This window comes from Eurosta solidaginis, chromosome 2 (genome assembly GCF_040869045.1).
Source record: "Eurosta solidaginis isolate ZX-2024a chromosome 2, ASM4086904v1, whole genome shotgun sequence".
Lineage (NCBI taxonomy): Eukaryota > Metazoa > Arthropoda > Insecta > Diptera > Tephritidae > Eurosta > Eurosta solidaginis.
In genome coordinates, this window is record NC_090320.1 from 271,055,335 (window position 1) to 271,075,587 (window position 20,253).

The following is a 20,253-nucleotide window of genomic DNA, read 5'->3' on the forward strand; positions in this document are numbered from 1 at the left end:
ACCAACCAGTGGGAAAAATAATTTCACTTGCAAAGTGTGTCAACACCCTTAACCAAAACAAATGTCACATTCTTCTTCTTTTGCGTTGCTTGTAACGAAATTTGGGAGATGGCTACTTTTCATTATCAGATGGCGCCAGTGTCGCTCATTCTACCGTTCTCCATAAAAATACGTGCAATCTACTCATAATGCATAAGCTTGTGTTAAACTCATCTATATGAAAAAGTGCTTATGTGTCGGGGCTTTTAATGAAGAAATATCGCCAATCACTGATATATTTGGATAGCTAGTAGTGATGAACGATATTTCCCTATCGGTGATTACATCGCCGCTGTATGTGATTTGTGCTATTAGTATTAGAATTTCATACTGAAAGAAAATCGCCAATCACTGATATTTGGATATCTATCACTATAGATATTTTTCATTCTCCGCGATGCAATCACCGATAGTGAAATATCGTTCCATCACTAGTCCATATGGCTCAATTAGTTGTTGCATTTGCATGTTAAATTTTTATTGGTATCTGGATCACACTTCATTGGAACGCAACTAGTGTTATCTATAAACAATAGCCGCATATCCAATTCATCCAATTTTGTGTGTATTTACTTGGGATGGGACATTTTATTTATACTAATTTCCATTGTTTGCTATATAGTTTGGCAGCTTAAGTAGAGGTTATGTTGCGAATAGAGTGGAAGGCAGTGGACTAGGCAGTCGAATGTCATATAATGAAGGAATGGTGTTCGGAGTTTTTCCAAAGTTAAAAAAAAATGATAAAAGCTTTAATATAAATAAAACTATTGTTTTAGTAACAACAAAAACGTCATATATATTCTGTATACATAAATTGGCAAGGATTATCTAACCTTAAAATTTGAATTAAATAATCTAAAGTTTTTTTTTGAAACTGAGTCGAGAACTGTGCGTGTGAATGTGCGAATTTTCACCGATCAGCTGTTAGTTGCGCTACTTGGTAAAATTTATAATGCTAATTTCAGAAAACATTTTGTTGGTAGCTAACGTCAAAATGTCTGTGGGAAATGAAGGTAGCGGTTCACATGAAATAAAAAATTATGTAGAAGCGAATGGAAGTGGCGATTGTAAAAAAGTTGCTCTAATTACCGGCATAACTGGGCAGGTATGAAAAAAGATATCATACATGTTTCTAATATGATTAAAGTTGCTTTAACATTGGCGATCCAAAACTATTTACAAAATAAATAAGGGTAACGTTTTACAATACGGTGCACCACCTAATTTTTATCAAAAATTATCAAAAGTGGTATGAAAAGACGCGTCTCGACCTCCGTTTTTAGAATCCGAAAGCGAAAATTAAAATTTTTATTTCTGTCAAAAGATATAAGCAAAAAATCGGTTCAAATTTTCATGTGGCTGTTGTTTTTTTGTCAGATTTGTTGTACACACACACACACACTAATGCAGAAAGGTGTTCTGCGCGTATTTAGTTTTGATCCCCAAACCGGTGTCGAACCCACCCAGGGTAATTTTTTATAAGCGCGGCCGAAGGCCGCCAACGCAGAAAGGTGTTCTATGCAAAAAAAAAAACTATGCATCGGACCGCATATTTCGGACCCTCTCGGGGTAATTTTACGGGTTTTTGTGAATAACTTTCGACAGAAATGAAATTTTTGATTTCCGCTTTCAGATTCTTAAAACGGAGTTTGAGACGCGTCCGTTGATACCTTTGATAATTTTTGATAAAAATTAGGTGCTGCACCGTCTTGTAAAACGTTACCTAAATAAGTTGAAGGCTAATGCATATGAATGGAATATCTGATATTAATAAGATGATAGGAAAGTTGCAAGCACCACAGACGGCTCTTGATTACAAGCGTGATACATATGCCAAGTCTGTTAAATAGATTTAAAATTTAGTATATATTTAATGAACAGTAGCTTATTTAATAATACTGAAATTGATATACATATGCTGTTGCTAGAAGATCATTGAGTGGATTGAAGACTTGCACTAAAGATTAAATAAATTTATTTTACTTTTATCACTTCTTCATTCACAAACTTACATAGGATGGATCGTATTTAGCAGAATTTCTATTGAAAAAAAGCTATGAGGTACATGGTATTATACGACGTGCCAGTACATTCAACACATCGCGTATAGAACATTTATATGCCGATCCGAAAGCACACAAAGGTGGTAGAATGAAATTACATTATGGTGATATGACCGATAGTAGTAGCTTGGTGAAGATAATTAACATGGTAAAACCGACGGAGATTTATAATTTGGCCGCACAATCACATGTTAAGGTATCATTTGATTTGAGCGAATATACAGCTGAAGTGGATGCAGTGGGTACCCTGCGCATATTGGATGCCATACGCACATGTGGTATGGAGAAAACAGTGCGTTTCTATCAAGCATCTACCTCGGAGCTATATGGCAAAGTTGCAAAAACACCGCAAAATGAACAAACACCATTTTATCCACGTTCGCCTTATGGTGAGTACAAACATTTGTTCATAATGCATAGTCTGATCAAAAAGAGTGGTAAGAGAGTACTTGGCATTCAAGGGGTTGATATGCGCAATTTATCGCTTCCTCGACCTAATTGCCAATCTCACCTACGCGAAGTGCATTCTGTTATAAATATGCATGCATCATACACATATTTATCTGGCGAGGCGCTGCGACTCCAAGTGCATCGTGGAAATTGGGGGTGAAAACCTTCGGAGAGTGTCTTTATCGCTACAACAATAACACCAACAGTACTGTTTCAACATCAAAAGTGACCCCTTCAATTGTAAATGTTTTAGTTAGATGTTCCTTCACTGAGGTTGAATAAATATTTCTATGGTTAGAGGAAGGCTCAAGAAACAATGGAGACACATTGTGTTCTGAAACAAAATAGCACCTAATTACCAAATCGGAAAAAAGTATAGTTCTGCAATCGAAATCCAATGTAGGTCTCATATCATTATCGGGGTTATTTTTAGTGCAGTTTTCGAACGATTTCCCCAGTCGAGATTACACTAGTTATTTAACGTACCAACATAAAAATTCTTTAATTTTAGAGACTGCTTGCTGGGTATGAACTACCGTTGTTTAGGGTACATACTCAATGCATGTAGCGTTGTTAAAAAGGTATCTTAGGTTGGACAGTTCTGCCATGTAAGCACTAACTAAAAAATCCTAATTGGGATAAACGTTTTAAAATATATCTGCGGGGAGACTTGACATTCGTAAGAGGCGTCTAAAATCCACTGACCCAAACATTTTAAAGGTCGATCCTGCGGCAGTTAGACCTCGCATCCGAACATTCATATTCACTCTTATATCCGTAACTTTCTTTACACTTCAAAGGAGATTGTTTTTGTGGATCCAACAACAACGACATACTGACCATACTTTTACTCTCTGGCGGCATTTCCCGAGGAATCTAAAGAACTTAGGTAATCCCTCTAGGTGCTCTGTGTAGAGTCCTATAAAAAATGCTCTGCCTTGAGCGATAAATAGTTACCTAAACTGAGTATTTTTTTACGTGCTTGTTCCGTCGGACTTTATATCTGCCAATGACTATAAGTGTCATTCAACCTTTATAGAGACAACTATTTTCCTTGAACGCCCTTCAGAGGATACTGAGCGTTTTGCTGAAAGTCTAATAGGAATGATTGTGAAAGAAAGTATAATTCTCATACTTCTCACAATTAATCTCCCACTTTCCTCTACAGTGGCACTTGTTACTCCAATACGAAATTGAGAATAAAAGAAAGGTTCGGGACCGGAGTTGCGATTCATATCCTGAAAGCGGCGTAGGGTGAGTTTGCCTGTTCAGAGATAGATCAATGCTGGATGGCAAGGAGGAAGGTAATGAGCGAAATGCTTTTAACAAACAAAGTACTCCTCTATCTCGTTTCCTTGCGAACCTGTTCTTTTGAGCTAAGCAGTTCAAAGAGTTACTCAACTGTGCGATATCTTTAATTTCTCATTAATTTTTTTTTTTTCATTTCATGTCTAAAGCCTGCGCAAAAATGTATGGCTTTTGGATAGTTGTCAATTATCGTGAGGCTTATAATATGTTTGCTTGCAATGGCATCCTCTTTAATCATGAGTCACCACGACGTGGTGAAAACTTTGTAACACGCAAAATTACACGCTCTGTAGCGAAAATATTTCATCAACAATTGGAATACTTTGAATTGGGCAATTTGGATTCGAAGCGTGATTGGGGTCATGCCATGGATTATGTGGAGGCTATGTGGATGATGTTACAGTGCGAAAAGCCTACAGATTTTGTTATAGCAACCGGTGAAACGCATAGTGTACGTGAATTTGTACAGGAAGCATTCAAATTTATAGGACGCGAAATTGTGTGGCAGGGTGAGGGAGTCAATGAAGTGGGCATTGAAAAGGAGAGTGGCAAGGTGCGTGTACGTATTAATCCAAAGTATTTCCGTCCAACTGAAGTGGATCTGCTGCTAGGTGATGCGAGTAAAGCGTTTCGTGAACTTAATTGGCGGCCCAAAGTAACATTTAAGAAATTAATCGAGGATATGATGAGAGCTGATATAGAACTTATGAAAAAGAATCCAATTGCATAAAGCACATATTTAAACATATGCATATGTATGTACATACATACCTATAAATGTATGTTATATGATTTTTTTAAAACTTTTTTTTTAATAATGAAAGCACAAACAATTTAGTAGAGCAATGCATTTCATGGCAATACATATTATTAATTTATTTTACATACATTTATATACATACGTAAGCACACATATATTTATTTATATACATAGCTAATTACTGTACAGGAGTGCGTGCAGAACAGAAATGATGAATTTCATATCAAAACCTATAAAAAAGGCACATTTTGAAACCGACCCCCTCACATTTTGATGAAATTTTGCATAGAGGTACATTTTACCTATACAAACACCACCTCGTTTTTAGAGTTTGCATTTTTGGAAAATTGTGGGCGTAGCAAGGTGTCAAAGTTGTGAAAAATGCGTGAAAAATGACGGACAAAAAATTTTTCAGTGCAATAAAATTTTTTACAGTGTATATTTTCGAAAGCCGATTAGAATACCTTTCCAATGGAACCAATACTTTTCCAATTATTCTGCAATACCTTTCCAATTGTTACTGCAATACGTCTTTGGAACTCCCTACCTACAAGTCTTCGACTCTTAAGTAATGCTCTGCACTTCAAAAAAGAGCTAACACCATTTTTTAACGACTCTTAAACTGGATCTCAAATTGTTGTTGTTAAAATGTTCATTTCTAAATCCTTTTCCTTTCTCTGTGTCTTCTTTCTTTATTTGGTAAATACTATTCGATCTATAACCAGCCAAAGGTTATCATCACTACTACTGTCTTTTAATATTTATTAATTACTTTTCTTTAGTTTTAAGATTTACATTTACATACATAAATATTTCACTATTATCCGTTATATTTAATTTAATTTGATTAATCTAATTTATTATTATTATAAATGTTCAATTTTTATAGCTCATGCTATTCATGACTAGCACTGTTAAATAATTTGTCAAAATTGTTGTGCTAGGAACAAATTTTCAAATAAATACATACATACATACCAATATCTTGGAAATCGGTTGAGCCATTGTAGTTATCACAGCTCAAAAGTACCATAATATGCAAAATTACCATAATATAAAAAATAAAGAGATGCATTTACTTCAAATTTAAAAAAAAAAGAAAAAAATACGCCATTTTAGTTTTTGGATATGTTATATATATTAAATAGACCTTTCTAAAAAAATGCATTTTATTTTAAAACGTTTGGCCTTTGAAGTTTTTTCCAAAGTTTAAAATTTTATTTTAGAAAAAAAACATTTTTTCAGTGTATTTACAGTGTATGTTTTCGAAAGCCTATGTGGATACCTTTCCAATGGTACCAAGATCGTTGAAATCGGTTGAGCCATTCCGTAGTTATCACAGCTCAAAAGTACCTCTTACCGTTATTTTTCAGGCATTTTTCACAACTTTGACACCTTGCCACGCTCACAATTTGTCAAAAATGCAATTTCTAAAAATGAGGCTGGGTTTGTATAGGTAAAGTGTACCTGTATGCAAAATTACATCAACATCTGAGGGGGTCGGGTTTAATGCATATCGGTTTTGATATGAAATTCATCAAATGTAATATCTTTGGCTTAGAGTGCAACCTGGCAACATTTTTATATTATGATTAATAAATTTTAATGCTCTACTGGAAACATTTTATAGCAGCGAGTAAAAAACAGTTGCAAACTTGTTTGCAATTTTTTTTAAGTTATTTGCTTTTTTTATTTTCGTTAATTATATTAATAGTACAGTTTATAATTAATTAATACTAGAATTGCCTAATGACATATACATATGTAATACTCTATATTGCTAATAGAAAATACTAGAAATGTGTTTTGAATTGGAAATCAAAACAAGACAGCCTATAAAGTTTTTGTGATGGTAGCAGCATAAGTGTGACAAGAAAAAATTTAAATTTAGGTACATTCGATTATTGAATACAAAAACAAGTAAAGGTGTCTAAGTTCGGGTGTAATCAAACAATATATACTCAGCGTGAGTTTCAATTGTACATTTCATTTCAGATAAATTACTTTTCTACAGAACACGTGGCAACGCCCGTTTAAAAAATGTCTCCCCATTTCCTCTTACAATAAAACGTGATAAGTGAAATATCATTGATTCAAAACAATTTTTTGCATTAAAGTTTTCTTGTTAATTAGCGAAAATAAAAATCGAGAATAACTAATAAAATATTCAAATCGTTTTTACTGCTAGTTTCTTACTCGCAGTTGTATTTCATTTCGAGGCTGTTAACAAAGTAAATCAACTTAATATTGACTTCCTAACCCAGTAATAAAAAATAGTCTTTTCAAGTTAGACAAAAATTATAATTATATTTTGTGAGTAAGCTGTTTTATATCCTAATCCAGTGATACCTATCCAGTTAAGCTTTCCTTGATGTATTTATGACTGTTTCTAGCGCTCGGCATTCCAAAAACAAAATATGTTTATATGTAGTATTTTATGTAATAGATATGTTTTATATAAATATATACTAAACAAATTACTTAACATTTACTGTTTCCTTTATTTCACACAATAATGAGCCATATATTGTTTGCTTAATGGTTTTTTATTTTATTTTTTATATTCATTTTTGAGAAAACCAAACAACGCGACATCAGGACGGACAAATGTGTTTTGCTTCTCATGAAAAATTTTATATTCAGACCAATTCTAAATATTCTCGCGGAATTTTGTTCTCGCGGATTTTTTTATTCCCGCGGAAAAATTCCTCCAATTCTGTTCTCCTAGGGAGAACAATAATTGGGGAATAGGAATTTCGAATTTTCGAAGTCAGCTGTTTTGTCAATTGAAATTTCGTTGCACATTTCTTATTTTGTTTAAAAAATTAAAAAGTTTAATTATTGTTGCAAATTTGTTGGAAATTAAGAAATAAAATATAAATATTGCACAGTATTTATTGCATTTCATGTGGTATTCACTGAAATGAGTAATGAATTGGTGCCACAGCAACATCAACAGCGGAACATAAGAAGAAGACGGCCGCATAACACAAATCTGCCGGAGTTGCCTGCTTTCGTTCAGCAAAGCAATTTTCTGGCGGCCAAGTTAAGTTGAATTCCTACTTCTTCATATGCCAAAATCTATTTAAGCCTTATTAACAAATCCTTGCACAATTTCTGGATGACTGCATCAAATATGTATACCAAGAGCTCTACCGTTGCTTATGATATACTTTTCGACTTAAAATAAATATTGTGGTTGTTGTTGTTGTTGTATTAATAGTGAGAATATTGGGGTAGAATGTAAATACATATTTTAGCACAAGTTTGTACAAATAAGTGTTCTTTCTTAAAAGAACAAATTTCCAGATCGCGGGTTCGAATCGAGCTCAAGGCCTAACAATAATTTTTTATCATTATTATTGTTATGATAAATTTGTTCTTAATTGAAAAAATTTTTAAATTAGAATAGAAGAAAGAAAAAATTTTAGACAACTGCCAAAGCTCGTTGTATAGATCCATTTCGGGAACTGCTAAATTCCTTCATCGGCAACGTTTAGGCGCCGCTGCTATAACCATTCAGCCACCACAGCGGTTTTTTGTTTGTCTTCATTAATCCTACTTCCATTCTGGTTCGTGCCAATTGATATTCACAACACTGCGACATCTGTTGCAGAATAGCTGTGAAAATTGGACTTGTTTGTTGGCAATGCTGCCATAGTGTCATATTTTATTGACACTTTTTTCCACCGTGCTCTGGGATGCATTAACAATTTTTGTTGTTATATCGGCCTACTGATTTTAAGATCGCGGGTTCGAATCGAGCTCAAGGCCTAACAATAATTTTTTATCATTATTATTGTTATGATAAATTTTTTCTTAATTGAAAAAAATTTTAAATTAGAATAGAAGAAAGAAAAAATTTTTTTCTAGAATACGAGGAATGGGAGAAGGGAAAAAACTCGCACGGAATTTTCGTTCAGAATTGGGCTGAATAAAAATTCCTTGTGAGTTTTTTCACTTCTCCCTTTCCTCCTATTCTGAACAATGTTCGAAAAAGCGGAAACCAGTTATGGGAGAAAAGTAGGTATTATGAATGTGAGGGAGAGGGAGATTTCTCTGCCATTTCATAGGAGTTTTTTCACTAGTTAAATTAAAGGGAATGCATCAAAATAGTTAAAGGAAATTGGTTCTTTTAAGAAAACACTTATTTGTACAAATTTGTGCTAAAATATCTATGAACATTCTACCACAATATTCTCACTGTTAATTCAACAACAACTACAACCACAATATTCTTTATTTTAAGTCGAAAAGTATATCATAAGCAACGGTAGAGCTCTTGGTATACATATTTGATGCAGCCATCCAGAAATTGCGCAAGGATTTTTTAATAAGGCTTAATTAGATTTTGGCATATGACGAAGGACGAATTCAACTCAACTTGGCCGCCAGAAAATTGCTTTTCTGAATGAAAGCAGGCAACTCCGGCAGATTTGTGTTATGCGGCCGTCTTCTTCTTATGTTCCGCTGTTGATGTTGCTGTGGCACCAATTCATTACTCATTTCAGTGAATACCACATGAAATGCAATAAATACTGTGCATTGTTTATATTTTATTTCTTAATTTCCAACAAATTTGCAACAATAATTAAATTGGTCTGAGGGAGAGGAAGATTTCTCTGCCATTTCATTTCATTTTTCTGAATGAAAGCAGGCAACTCCGGCAGATTTGTGTTATCCCGCCATCTTCTTATTATGCTCCTCTGATGTTGCTGTGGCACCAATTCATTACTCATTTCAGTGAATACCACATGAAATGCAATAATGTGCATTGTTTATACCTTATATCTTAATTTCAAACTAATTCGCAACAATAATTAAACTTTTCAATTTTTTAAACAAAATAAGAAATGCGCAACGAAATTTCAATTGACAAAACAGCTGACTTCGAAAATTCGAAATTCCTATTCCCCAATTTTTCTTCTCACTAGGAGAAAAGAATTGGAGGAATTTTTCCGCGGGAATAAAAAAAATCCGCGAGTACAAAATTCCGCGAGAATATTTAGAATTGGTCTGTATATATTTATTACTTCTATGAAACTTCGTACTTGTGTGAAAAAATTTCTCCAGGAGCCTAACCTTTAATGAACGTTTTAAAGAAGCTTAGATTAAGGGAAATGTCTTTGTATAAAATCATTGGCCTAAAGGCATGGGTAGGAAATGCTTTAGTTCATTGATTGGTAAGTAATGCCAGTTTTCAATGCTTAACGTTAAGTGACGTCGATTAGAGGCAGCAAGGGAGCCAAGTCTTCTTTCGCCTGCTTATCCCGTGGAGTCTTCCTTCCATAAGGACTTATGACCGTTCAGTACAACAGCATATCTTGTTGATGTCAATACCACATTGAAGTCAACAAAGACAAAGTGGGTGGCGATTGTCATATCTCGAGTCTTCTCCAGGACATGGAGTATCCTCAAGATTTATTCAACAGTATACTCAGTTCGTCGACCTTGTAACTTCATTCCTTTTTCTGATTATGAGCATACTTAAATTCCAATGCAAGGTTATGCATTCTTCCGACCATAATTTGCTGTATACCAACTCTTCATCTGCATATTTTTTGCAGCTAGCAAGGTAATCCGTCGCTTACCGGTGCTTCTTCAATTTTTGCTAGGGACTTTGTGGATTAATTTGATGTTGAAATCGACCCTAGCCTGCTATGACAAACAATTGAAGTATACTACAGCAAAATAAACATTTTTTCAAAAAAACATTCTTTATTATTACCAAAAATCAACAAAAATTTCATTAATTATGTGTCCTATGTGGCCTGTTTTATTTCACTTTATTGAGCTAAGCTTATTTTTGTCCTAAAGTGTATTGTTAATATGTATGCACATATATATATATCTATATATTGTCCTTTAAGGCAGTCAACTGCATATTTACAATACAATTTTGTACAAAAATGCTACTCCTTTTTGTGAAAATTTATTAAAATTCACATAGTTATTTTAAAAATGAACAAATTTCGAAAATTTGATTGCTAAATATTTTTTGCTTTAAGTTTCCTGTTTTTTACCGAAAGGATTTATTTTCGACAACCAACTTGATGTTGATGATGGTGCCTCACTAAAAAACAAAAAGAAGAAAAAGTTAAGGTTTAAGATCTTCAAAAGTATCCTTACAGTTTAGTCAAACGCTCTATATCAGCATTTTCATTATTGTCATCCTTTGCCGCCGTTTTCTCGTCACTAATATGATTACCACCAGCTTCACGTATACCCGCATTTTTTAGTTGTTCTATTAGTTTTGAGCGAAACTCCACTTTATGTGGCACAACCGGATTTTCGGCGCGTATTTGTAACATTAATTTACGCAAAGCTTCAGCATAGGTATGACCATACCAATCAATTTCTTCTGGAGTGTACTGAGAAAATAAAAAATAAGTGAAATATAAACAAGTTACACAGCTGCGGGTTTGTAAGTCACAGCAGTATAATTACGTTGACGAAAACGATGTGGAAGAGGATAATGAATCCGATTACGGAAGAAGCAGAAAATCAAAAGGTAAAAAGAAAAGGAATGAATGAATGGCAAAACTAGGCCAAAAAATCAACCTAGGAAGAAAAACCTAGCACGAAACCGGAATCAAAAACGGACCGTATACGAAACTGAAAACATAACGGGTTAGCATCTGTTACCAACACTAGACAGAAAATAGAGCCGAACCTAATACGTAACCGAAACCGTAACTGAACTCTTTTATCAAAACCGAGATGGGATTCAAGGGGTTGTGTAGCGCAATATATAGCTTCTCCAACCCAATTGTCAACCTCACCTTCGAGCGGCGAATCCCGTTTCACTAACAGACGAGGCTCTGGCGACCCCAAGCTCCTCATGGAACTTGGGGGTGGGGAGGGAGGGATGGCCTGAAGGTTCAATGTGGCCATATAAATCGTTCCCGAGATGGTCGGGCCAGCACCTTAATGGTGCTGTGTTACCGGAGCGTATCGGATCTGTATCCGACAAAGGACCATCACATCGATAACACTCCCCAAAGCCTTCGGGGAGTAACCTAATCGCTACAACAACAACAACAACAACATCAAAACCGAGATCGGAAGCAATTTGAGGAAATACGGCACCTGAGAACTCAACCGTATGAAGCCAAAAAACACAAGCAGGTCCTCAGCTAACTCCACAAACAGGCGTCGGACCTTTATGCCAGGAATTGCCCGGTGAATTCAGTACTCAAAGAACAGTACCCAAAACTAGCTGAAGAACGCATACTCCCCAGGGAAACACGAGTCACTCTAGCTCAACCTCGATCTGGAAACAGTAACAGGTTGAACTCTTACCTATCCAGAATCAACCCCGATATACAAAATTTATGCCCTGCTTGCAATGTGTCCCCACATGACACCAACCATCTCTTCAATTGTAATGTGGAACCAACACATCTCTCATTATGGTCCACCCCTGTTGAAACAGCAAGCTTCCTCGGACTCCCGTTAGAGGATAATGATGACAATTTGTGATCGGTCGACCCTATTGGGTGGGGCGAAGCACTGCTAAAACAACAACAACAACAAAATAGGATAAATTAAAACAAGAGACGCCAGTCTGCCCGTCGTAGCCATGTTCTCGATGTTCTCTATGAAGTAGTCGCTGTTTTTTTGCGTGCGAGATGTGCATAAAATGTCTTATAATATACATTTTGGTGGTGTATTTGTTTCTTTTAAAGATTGTATTTAATTAGCTAATTCAATCTTTTCTCACAAAAACCGCAATTGCACAAGGTGATTACAGCGCATAAATAAATGGGATGAAATCAAAAAAAACTCCCTCATAGAAAACATTCGGCACTAATTTTTCGTTTTCTAGTAGCAAACTGATGACTCTTATTTTAATTTATCCTCTTTGGCAATAGCAGAATGTAAGTTGTAATGCATTTTTATGTGCCAATGAAAACTAAGGCTTATAACTTTATAACTTCCCCCAGCGGGTTAGGGGGTAAGAATATACCCGCGGTATGTATGCCTGTCGTAAGAGGCGACTAAAATACCAGATTTAAGGGGCTGTGTAACGCAACCCTTCAGGTAATATATAGGCAATATATAGCTTCTCCAAACCCAATTGTTTATCTCACCTATCCGCGGCGAATCCTGTTTCATTAACAGACGAGGCTCTGGCGACCCCAAACTCTTCATGAAACTTGGCAGTGGGGTGGGAGGGATGGCCTGAAGGTAAGAGCCGTCAGAACGCATACTTTGACAAATTACTCGATGTTTTCCCAAGGTAGTCGTTGGTTTTTTTTGTCAGATGTATTTATAAAATCGCCTTCCATTATTAAATTAATTAATTAATAACTACTCTTATTATACTTACTGAATCCAAATAGCATTTATATTCCTTGAGTATACGCGTTTGTTCTGTAGGATTTTTCTCCCAATTAGGACAACCATGCAATAGGTTCAGTAGGATTTTCCTTTTAAATTTAAGTGCTAAGAGGGAACGCAAGTCACATGCAAGATTCTAAAAAAAAAAGGAAGGTATTATGGTTTATTTGTATAAGTATAAAATGCATCAGCATTATTGAAATTACCTTCAGCAAATAATGATCAAAACCGTGACAATCATGTATTTGATCAATGGTACGATCAGTTACTACAACTGAATAATATTCATTCAACACACGGCTATGCACCACGGAGCGGCGTAAAGTAGGAAACCAAAAATGTGGTACACGACGCTTCAATCGTTGACGCTTTTGAAAACCTTTAATAATAGCTTCCCCACCCCATATGCCTTCATGCGATTCAGGTGTATCAATTAGAGGCAGAGGGATATTTTGTACAGGTTTCACTCCACCAGAAACTTCGTCGCATTCAAATGGTTCAGTCTTAGGTACGTAATGTACGGCTGTGGGTGTTGTATGCTTCCATTCACGCCAAAATTTCTTGTATGCTTCTGGTAGTTGTGCACCAAGTCTTCTATCGAATCGGTTTAGCTTTCGCCAGCCATGTAGCAATTGTGGACCCTTTCATGAAATAGAAACATTTATCATCCTATGATTTCATTTAGGTAGTCAGTCGGCCTAGCGTAACTTTTGTACTTCGATTTTTTTTGATTGCGTCACTTGGTCAGCTCCTTACCTGAGGTGTGGCGTGTGCCATGGCAAATTAAAACTTTTTTGTTCTAAGCAAAAATTTTACGTGATTATAACCAGCGAAATGAATTTTCTACGAAAAAATTAGCTTCCTTCAGAGAAATTTTTAATTTTGAATTCTGATTCCAATCAAAAGTAAATCGACGATGACAAAAATCTACACAAATTACGTTTTGACAATTCCCTCGAGTTCTACTCAAAAATCACCTGTTTTGTAATTTGGGAAAGCAGCTGATTGTGCGCGGTCATAGTGATGGAACGATATTTCACTATCGGTGATTGAATCGCAGCGAATGAAAAATATCTATAGTGATATATATGCATTCATGCGATTCAGGGGCCCTATTCGCTAACTGTGAGTTTTAAGGTGTACACAAGAAATTGTGTAAAAATTGAAACATTCCGGTCTTGTCTTTTCGCGCGAGCGGTCGTACGGGTCATCCTCTACTCAACGTAATTTTCGGGCTTTTTACGTTGAGTGAAAAATTAAAATGGGCCACAGGGTTGGCTTCTGTGCTTCCCTCGGGCGTTTTGGCGGAGTTAGGAGATGCATTGCCTCCCTGACCTGGAGTTAAGGTGGTTTCTTGTGCTCCTAACTGGCGTGGCGCCATGAAAGCCAATTCGCTTTAAATACATACATAATTGATCATAACGGGTCGTGAAAGACACTTGGCAACAGGCCACTGAAAATTAATGTTCATATACATACATACTAATGGAAATAAAATTCTCGAAAATAAACGGGACAATTTAACGGAGTGTATATAATTGATGCTGAAAAAGCATGCTCGATTTACATATGTACTATGCAGTGTCATTGCATACATCTAACTGCAAAGTTTATTGCAAAAAGAACTAATAACGGGATTGAAAATATCCTTATTATATTCTAATGTACAGTCATGTACACATAACCAGAATAAATATAAAATATAACACCTGATAAGACGAAAATACTTTTACAAAAATGAAATAAACGAAAAATAATTCCCCCAATTGGACAAAAACCAACAATTGAATGGACTAGAGCATCTGTATATATTATGTTAAAACTTACCGGATTATACCAAATTAAACTAAAAACACTAAAGATACAAACATCACCATAAAGTAATCAACATACAACCAAGGAAATACATCACTACCCAAGTACAACCTGGCGCTATAGTGGACACATAAATATCCGTGCCATCATCAATACTCACAAAACGAGTATTCAAAGCCCCAAAAAAAAAAAAATAAAAATTGAAATTCTGATTCTGTAAAGCAAAACTGTTAACAAAAAAAACTCACTCATAAAAACTTCGTGAGTTTTCTTGGCAGCCAGCATGGTTCAATTATGTACAGGTTGGCTCATCTCATCAGCTGATTTTATTTATGTCATTGCATGGTCGAAGGGATTGTCAAAAGGAGATGGCAAACTGAAAATGAAACCAACACATTGGCAACATTTTACTTACACATACAAAAACCGCCAAGTTTCATGTTTCCATTCCATACCATTCGCACCAACACCAATACACAGATTTTGACAATTTGAACAGACATATTTTGTTGCTTTACAGATGAGCCAACCTGTATATAGTTGAACCATGGCAGCCAGTGTACACTTTTATAACATTCAAAACTCATATGCACTGTTGCAGAATGACATTTTTGTTTTCATGTCGTTTGATGAATATTTTCTCACTGACATACGACTTTTACATTCAGCGCTCATTCAGCAAAACAATATGCATAATAATTTACAGAATCGCATGAAAATTTAAAGTGTAAATTGTGTGTGCAAATGAGTTTTCAATCAGTGTATATTTTTCAGTTTTTCACAGTTGGAGAATTGACCTCCAGGTGTATCAATTAGAGGCAGTGGTATATTTTGTACAGGTTTCACTCCACCAGAAACTTCATCGCATTCAAATGGTTCAGTCTTGGGTACGTAATGTGGGATTTAATGTTGTACATTTTAATGCACAAAGTCTTAATTATGAGAAAATGGATCTGGTTAGGAGAACGTTTGAGCGGTCGTCTGTGGATGTTATTTGCGTATCTGAGACTTGGTTTAGACATGACTTAAGAGACGCACACTTTGAAATAGAGGGCTATAAATTATATCGAAATGATAGACTTAATAGAAAGGGTAGAAGAGTGGCGGTGTACTGCAAATCTCATCTGAAGACTCGCATAGTTTCCCATTCTGTTGAGAGTACAACTGAGTTTGTACTTATTGAAGTGTCTAGTTCTGCGTCAAAAATCCTTGTGTCATGCTTGTATAATCCTAATAGGTGTTCTAGTGCAAGTGATTTTTGTAGCATGCTATCTGCTTTCACAGTTGACTTTGATAATATCGTTGTGTGTGGTGACTTTAATGTTAATATGTTATGTCGTGACATGTATAGCTCCCGTCTGTTGGACGATGTGTCTGGTGTTGGTCTTTCTTTAGTTAACTCATCAGTACTAACAAGGTTCGCGAATAACTGTTGTCCTAGTCTGCTTGATTATTTCTTTGTCTCCGATCCAACCTCCGTTTTAAAATTTGACCAAATATCATTTATCTCTGACCATGATTAAATTTTTTTTCGTTTGATTTTGACTTTGACCAGCATAATTCATTACCTGTTACATATAGCTTCCCTGACTATCGCTCGCTTAACCTTGACAGCTTGACTGCTGACATATCTCGTGTTTACTGGGCCGATTGCTGGAGTTTATCTGATGTGAACGATAAACTCAAATTTTTAAATGAAACGGTACTCACTCTTTACTATGCCCATGTACCAATGCGTTGTTTTCAAAGAAAATCGTCCTCGTGCCCATGGTTCAACACAACTGTTCGTACCATGATTAAAAAACGCAACAAGGCCTATGCAGTGTGGAAAAAAATCGGATAGATTTGAACTGGCATACCTATAAGAATATTCGAAATGACGTTATCAAACGTGAAAAACGCAAGTATTTTGGCAAAATGTTAAGTTCCGAGCTGCCAAATACTGTCCTCTGGCGTAATTTAAGAAACCTTCGTGTCTTTGCTAAAGATAATTCAAATTGTTCCCTTAACCCTGATGAGCGTAATGATGTATTTGTAAATCGTACTTCCTCACCCAGTGCCAACATTTCCCAGCACATACCCTATCCACCTGCATCGGTTCAGCAATTTGAATTTTGTGCCATCTCGGAGATTGATGTTGCAAGATGTGTTTGTAAGATCCGCTCAAATGCGATTGGTGCTGATGGAATCCCGCTAAAATTTCTAAAAATAATGCTTCCTCATATTTTACCAACCCTAACACATACCATCAACCATTGTATTACAACTTCGTGCTTCACTGATGCTTGGAAGTTTGCAATCATTCTTCCGGTAGCTAAAAATAGAAGTGCTAGTAGTCCGTCTGATTTTCGTCCCATAAGCATCCTTCCCGCTCTATCGAAGACCCTTGGGTCCCTGTTATCTGAACAAATCCATTCGCATATAACTGTATACAAATTGCTTTCACCGATGCAGTCGGGTTTTAGATCTAAGCACAGCTGCGCCACAGATTTAGTGATTTAGTGACTCTGCGGTAAAATTAATGATGAGCTACTTGGGGTGTAGAGCGCAGCGTGTTAAGGTTGGATCGGAAATATCTGACATTAGGCCATTGCTCGCTGGTGTACCCCAAGTTTCTATATTGCGACCGCTAATATTTTGTCTATTTATAAATTACATCTTCAGCTCCTGTCAGCATGCACAGATATATGCTTACGCAGATGATATCCAGATCTATATGTCAGCGATGCAAGGGCAAGCCTCTGAACTTTGTGCCAAGTTTAACAGTGACCTGTCATCCTTATCCCATTGGGCATCTACGAATCTCCTTGCCCTTAACAGTGCTAAATCGTATGTACTTCCCATTTCAAAAAAGCATATTAACTTTCAGGGTCTACCAAATTTTTACATTAATGTAAACTGTCTGAAATATGTTTCTAAAACGACGAATCTGGGCTTCGTCATAAATTCTAATCTGTCCTGTGTTGATCACGTTAATTCTGTCATCAGTAAAGTTTACTATACCCTACGAAACTTAAGAGTATCGGCGGCCTTTACCGTGCTAGAAATAAAGAGAAAGCTGGATATACAATTAATATTGCCAAGTATTTGTTATGTGGAATGTGTATACAGCAAACTAGATTCCAAGTATGCACACAAAATTGATGTAGCCTTCAATCATGTAACGCGATATGTTTTTGGCTTAGCAAGATTTGACCATGTATCTGAATGGAGGATTCGTTTGTTGGATTGTGAGGTCTCTGATTACCTTAGAGCGAGGAACTGCTTTTTCCTTTATCGTATTATGGCAGATAAAGTGCCCAGTTACTTATATAACAAGTTGACTCTCTCGCAGTCTGCTCACATATGTGACAAAATTTTACCAAACTACAACTATTTGAACTCTGCAAGGCTATTCTTTGTCAATGCTATCCGCATATGGAACTCAATCCCGAACTCAATTCGCAATAGCTTAAGTAAATGCAACTTTAAGAATGTTATATATTCGTTCTTTCGTCAATACATATCTTCTAGTCAATTATTATTATTTTAAGTATTCTGGTACCCAACTAGCAACTGTTTCCGAAAATAGCTTACTGTATATTTAGATATAACCGATTTAATACTAAGTTCGTTTTTATTCTCCTAATTGTTTTTCTTAAGCGTTCGTAAGCGTTGGGAGCGAATATTTGCTAACGTTATACTTTTCTTTTTTTTCTTCTTGTTTTTTTTTTCTTTATGATTTGTAGTGAGCATATTCTGTTATGAATCTGTTTTGGTTTCCATCATATATTATTTTATATACCTTAAATAGGTTAGGTTAGTGTGTTAAATTTAAAATTTGAATGTTTTATTATTATCCTGTTATTTAATGTCTGTTGTACTATGTCTGCTAAGCCACAGAAGTACTGACCTTCAACACAATTTAGAAGCTGTCAACACACATGCAAAGGAGGCCGGACTAAGCATCAATACAGCGAAAACCAAAGTCATAAGATGCGGCTATAGTATTTCATCAAGGCCATTGACGCTTACGGTTGACGAAAATGAAATCGAAGGTGTAGAGTCCGTTGTTTATCTTGGTAGTATTGTCTCAAATAAGAGCGGTGCAGATGAGGACGTTCAGTCTCGCATAAACAAAGCAAGAATGGTTTTTGGGCAACTGGCAAACGTGTGGAGGTCCAGCCAAATATCTTTAAAAACGAAGCTTCGTCTGTTTAATTCGAATGTTAAATCAGTACTGTTTTATGCTTGCGAGACGTGGAAAAGCTCAACTTCAATTCAGAAACGTCTACAAGTTTTTATTAATAAATGTCTGCGCCGAATCCTGAAAATTCGATGGCCGGAAAGAATTTCAAATGACGACTTATGGTCTAGAACAAATCAACCTAAGGCTACCACAGAAATAACCAAGCGTAAATGGTCGTGGATTGGTCACACTCTCAGAAGACCTCCAGTAAATATAGCCAGACAAGCATTGCGATGGAATCCACAAGGAAGCCGACGACCTGGTGCACCTGCGAAAACTTGGCGCAGAACTGTGGATAAAGAACTCGAAGACGCAGGATATACGTGGAATGACATCACAAGAACTGCACCTAACAGAATAAGATTTAAGTCGGTGGTCGAGGCCCTATGCTCCAATAGGAGTTGAGGAGGATGATGATGATGATGATGTACTATAAAAGATCATACATGATCTTATTGTATTAATATATATTTCTTTTAATAAATGAAATGAAATGAAATATATCCAAATATCAGTGATTGGCGATTTTCCTTCAGCACGAAATTCTAATACTAATAGGACAAATCACATACAGCGGCGATGTAATCACCGATAGTGAAATATCGTTCATCACTACTACCCTTCAAAAAACGCGCTTACTCCATAAATAGTGTAAGGAATACTCCTTTAGGAGTGTTCCAAAACTAAACTGTATTCATACAAAAAATATGCTCCAATTAACATTGCGAGTAGGTGATCCCACACTCGTTTTGTTTGTGAGTATTCCATAGAGTACACACGTGAGAGTACTTTCCAAAGTACTTTCACTGTAGTACTCCATGGAGCACCCACAGAGAATCATATACCAAAGTACTAAAGAGGAATTGTTTCGGAAAGAATTATCGGAGTGAATTTTACTTAAAATGAAAGTAAATGAAGAGGGGCAATACAACTTTTATATTTTATACTACGAATATTCTTATGTTAATTAGCATTTGCGTGAATAAAGAAACTAATATTTCTCTATACTATAGTATGTGTACATAAAACCAGTGCGCGGTTGCATTTTATCAGAGTTGCCATAGTAAAATTTTATTATCAGTTATTTGTATGCAATATTTTACTTTTGGCAACTCTGTTCGATAGTCATCGTGTCGTGATCACGGTCGTTAAAAAACGAGCAATGATCGGCTGATGGTGGTCCGCAAACGCATTGCAAAGGAGTATTGTTAGAGTACTCCAACATGAAGAAAATGGAACACGTAATC

General features: G+C 35.9%; 3 protein-coding genes across 3 annotated transcripts in view; 2 read left to right on the forward strand and 1 right to left on the reverse strand.

Annotated features, from left to right (window-relative positions):
- Window positions 1-833: 833 nt before the first annotated feature.
- Window positions 834-7,105, forward strand: Gmd (GDP-mannose 4,6 dehydratase). The gene is made up of 3 exons (XM_067768019.1): window positions 834-1,144; window positions 2,056-2,491; window positions 4,010-7,105. The coding sequence occupies exons 1-3, from the start codon at window positions 992-994 to the stop codon at window positions 4,588-4,590; spliced, it is 1,170 nt and encodes a 389-aa protein (XP_067624120.1). The 5' UTR covers window positions 834-991; the 3' UTR covers window positions 4,591-7,105.
- Window positions 7,106-10,312: 3,207 nt separating this feature from the next.
- Window positions 10,313-13,932, reverse strand: mRpL28 (mitochondrial ribosomal protein L28). Its single transcript, XM_067768026.1, has 5 exons — window positions 13,720-13,932; window positions 13,170-13,604; window positions 12,953-13,099; window positions 10,750-10,991; window positions 10,313-10,693 (listed from the first exon to the last, which is right to left on the reverse strand). The coding sequence occupies exons 1-5, from the start codon at window positions 13,738-13,740 to the stop codon at window positions 10,624-10,626; spliced, it is 915 nt and encodes a 304-aa protein (XP_067624127.1). The 5' UTR covers window positions 13,741-13,932; the 3' UTR covers window positions 10,313-10,623.
- Window positions 13,933-14,739: 807 nt separating this feature from the next.
- The window catches only part of LOC137240968 (uncharacterized), a 35,846-nt gene continuing 30,332 nt past the window's right edge, over window positions 14,740-20,253 (forward strand). Inside the window, exons 1-2 of the mRNA XM_067768022.1 lie at window positions 14,740-15,039; window positions 15,553-15,665. Coding sequence (XP_067624123.1) covers window positions 15,651-15,665 — 15 coding nt within the window. The 5' untranslated portion in view covers window positions 14,740-15,039; window positions 15,553-15,650. The remainder of the gene's footprint in view (window positions 15,040-15,552; window positions 15,666-20,253) is intronic.

What these genes read in the sequence shown, in the direction of transcription:
- Gmd (XM_067768019.1), top strand. Translation starts at nt 992, where the DNA reads ATGCTAATTTCAGAAAACATTTTGTTGGTAGCTAACGTCAAAATGTCT. An exon ending in TTACCGGCATAACTGGGCAG is followed by an intron (nt 1,145 to 2,055) that starts GTATGAAAAAAG and finishes AAACTTACATAG; the next exon opens with GATGGATCGTATTTAGCAGA. An exon ending in TTATCCACGTTCGCCTTATG is followed by an intron (nt 2,492 to 4,009) that starts GTGAGTACAAAC and finishes TCATGTCTAAAG; the next exon opens with CCTGCGCAAAAATGTATGGC.
- mRpL28 (XM_067768026.1), bottom strand. Translation starts at nt 13,740, where the DNA reads ATGGCACACGCCACACCTCAG. An exon ending in TTGATCATTATTTGCTGAAG is followed by an intron (nt 13,100 to 13,169) that starts GTAATTTCAATA and finishes TTTTTTTTTTAG; the next exon opens with AATCTTGCATGTGACTTGCG. An exon ending in ATAAATGCTATTTGGATTCA is followed by an intron (nt 10,992 to 12,952) that starts GTAAGTATAATA and finishes TTATTTTCTCAG; the next exon opens with TACACTCCAGAAGAAATTGA.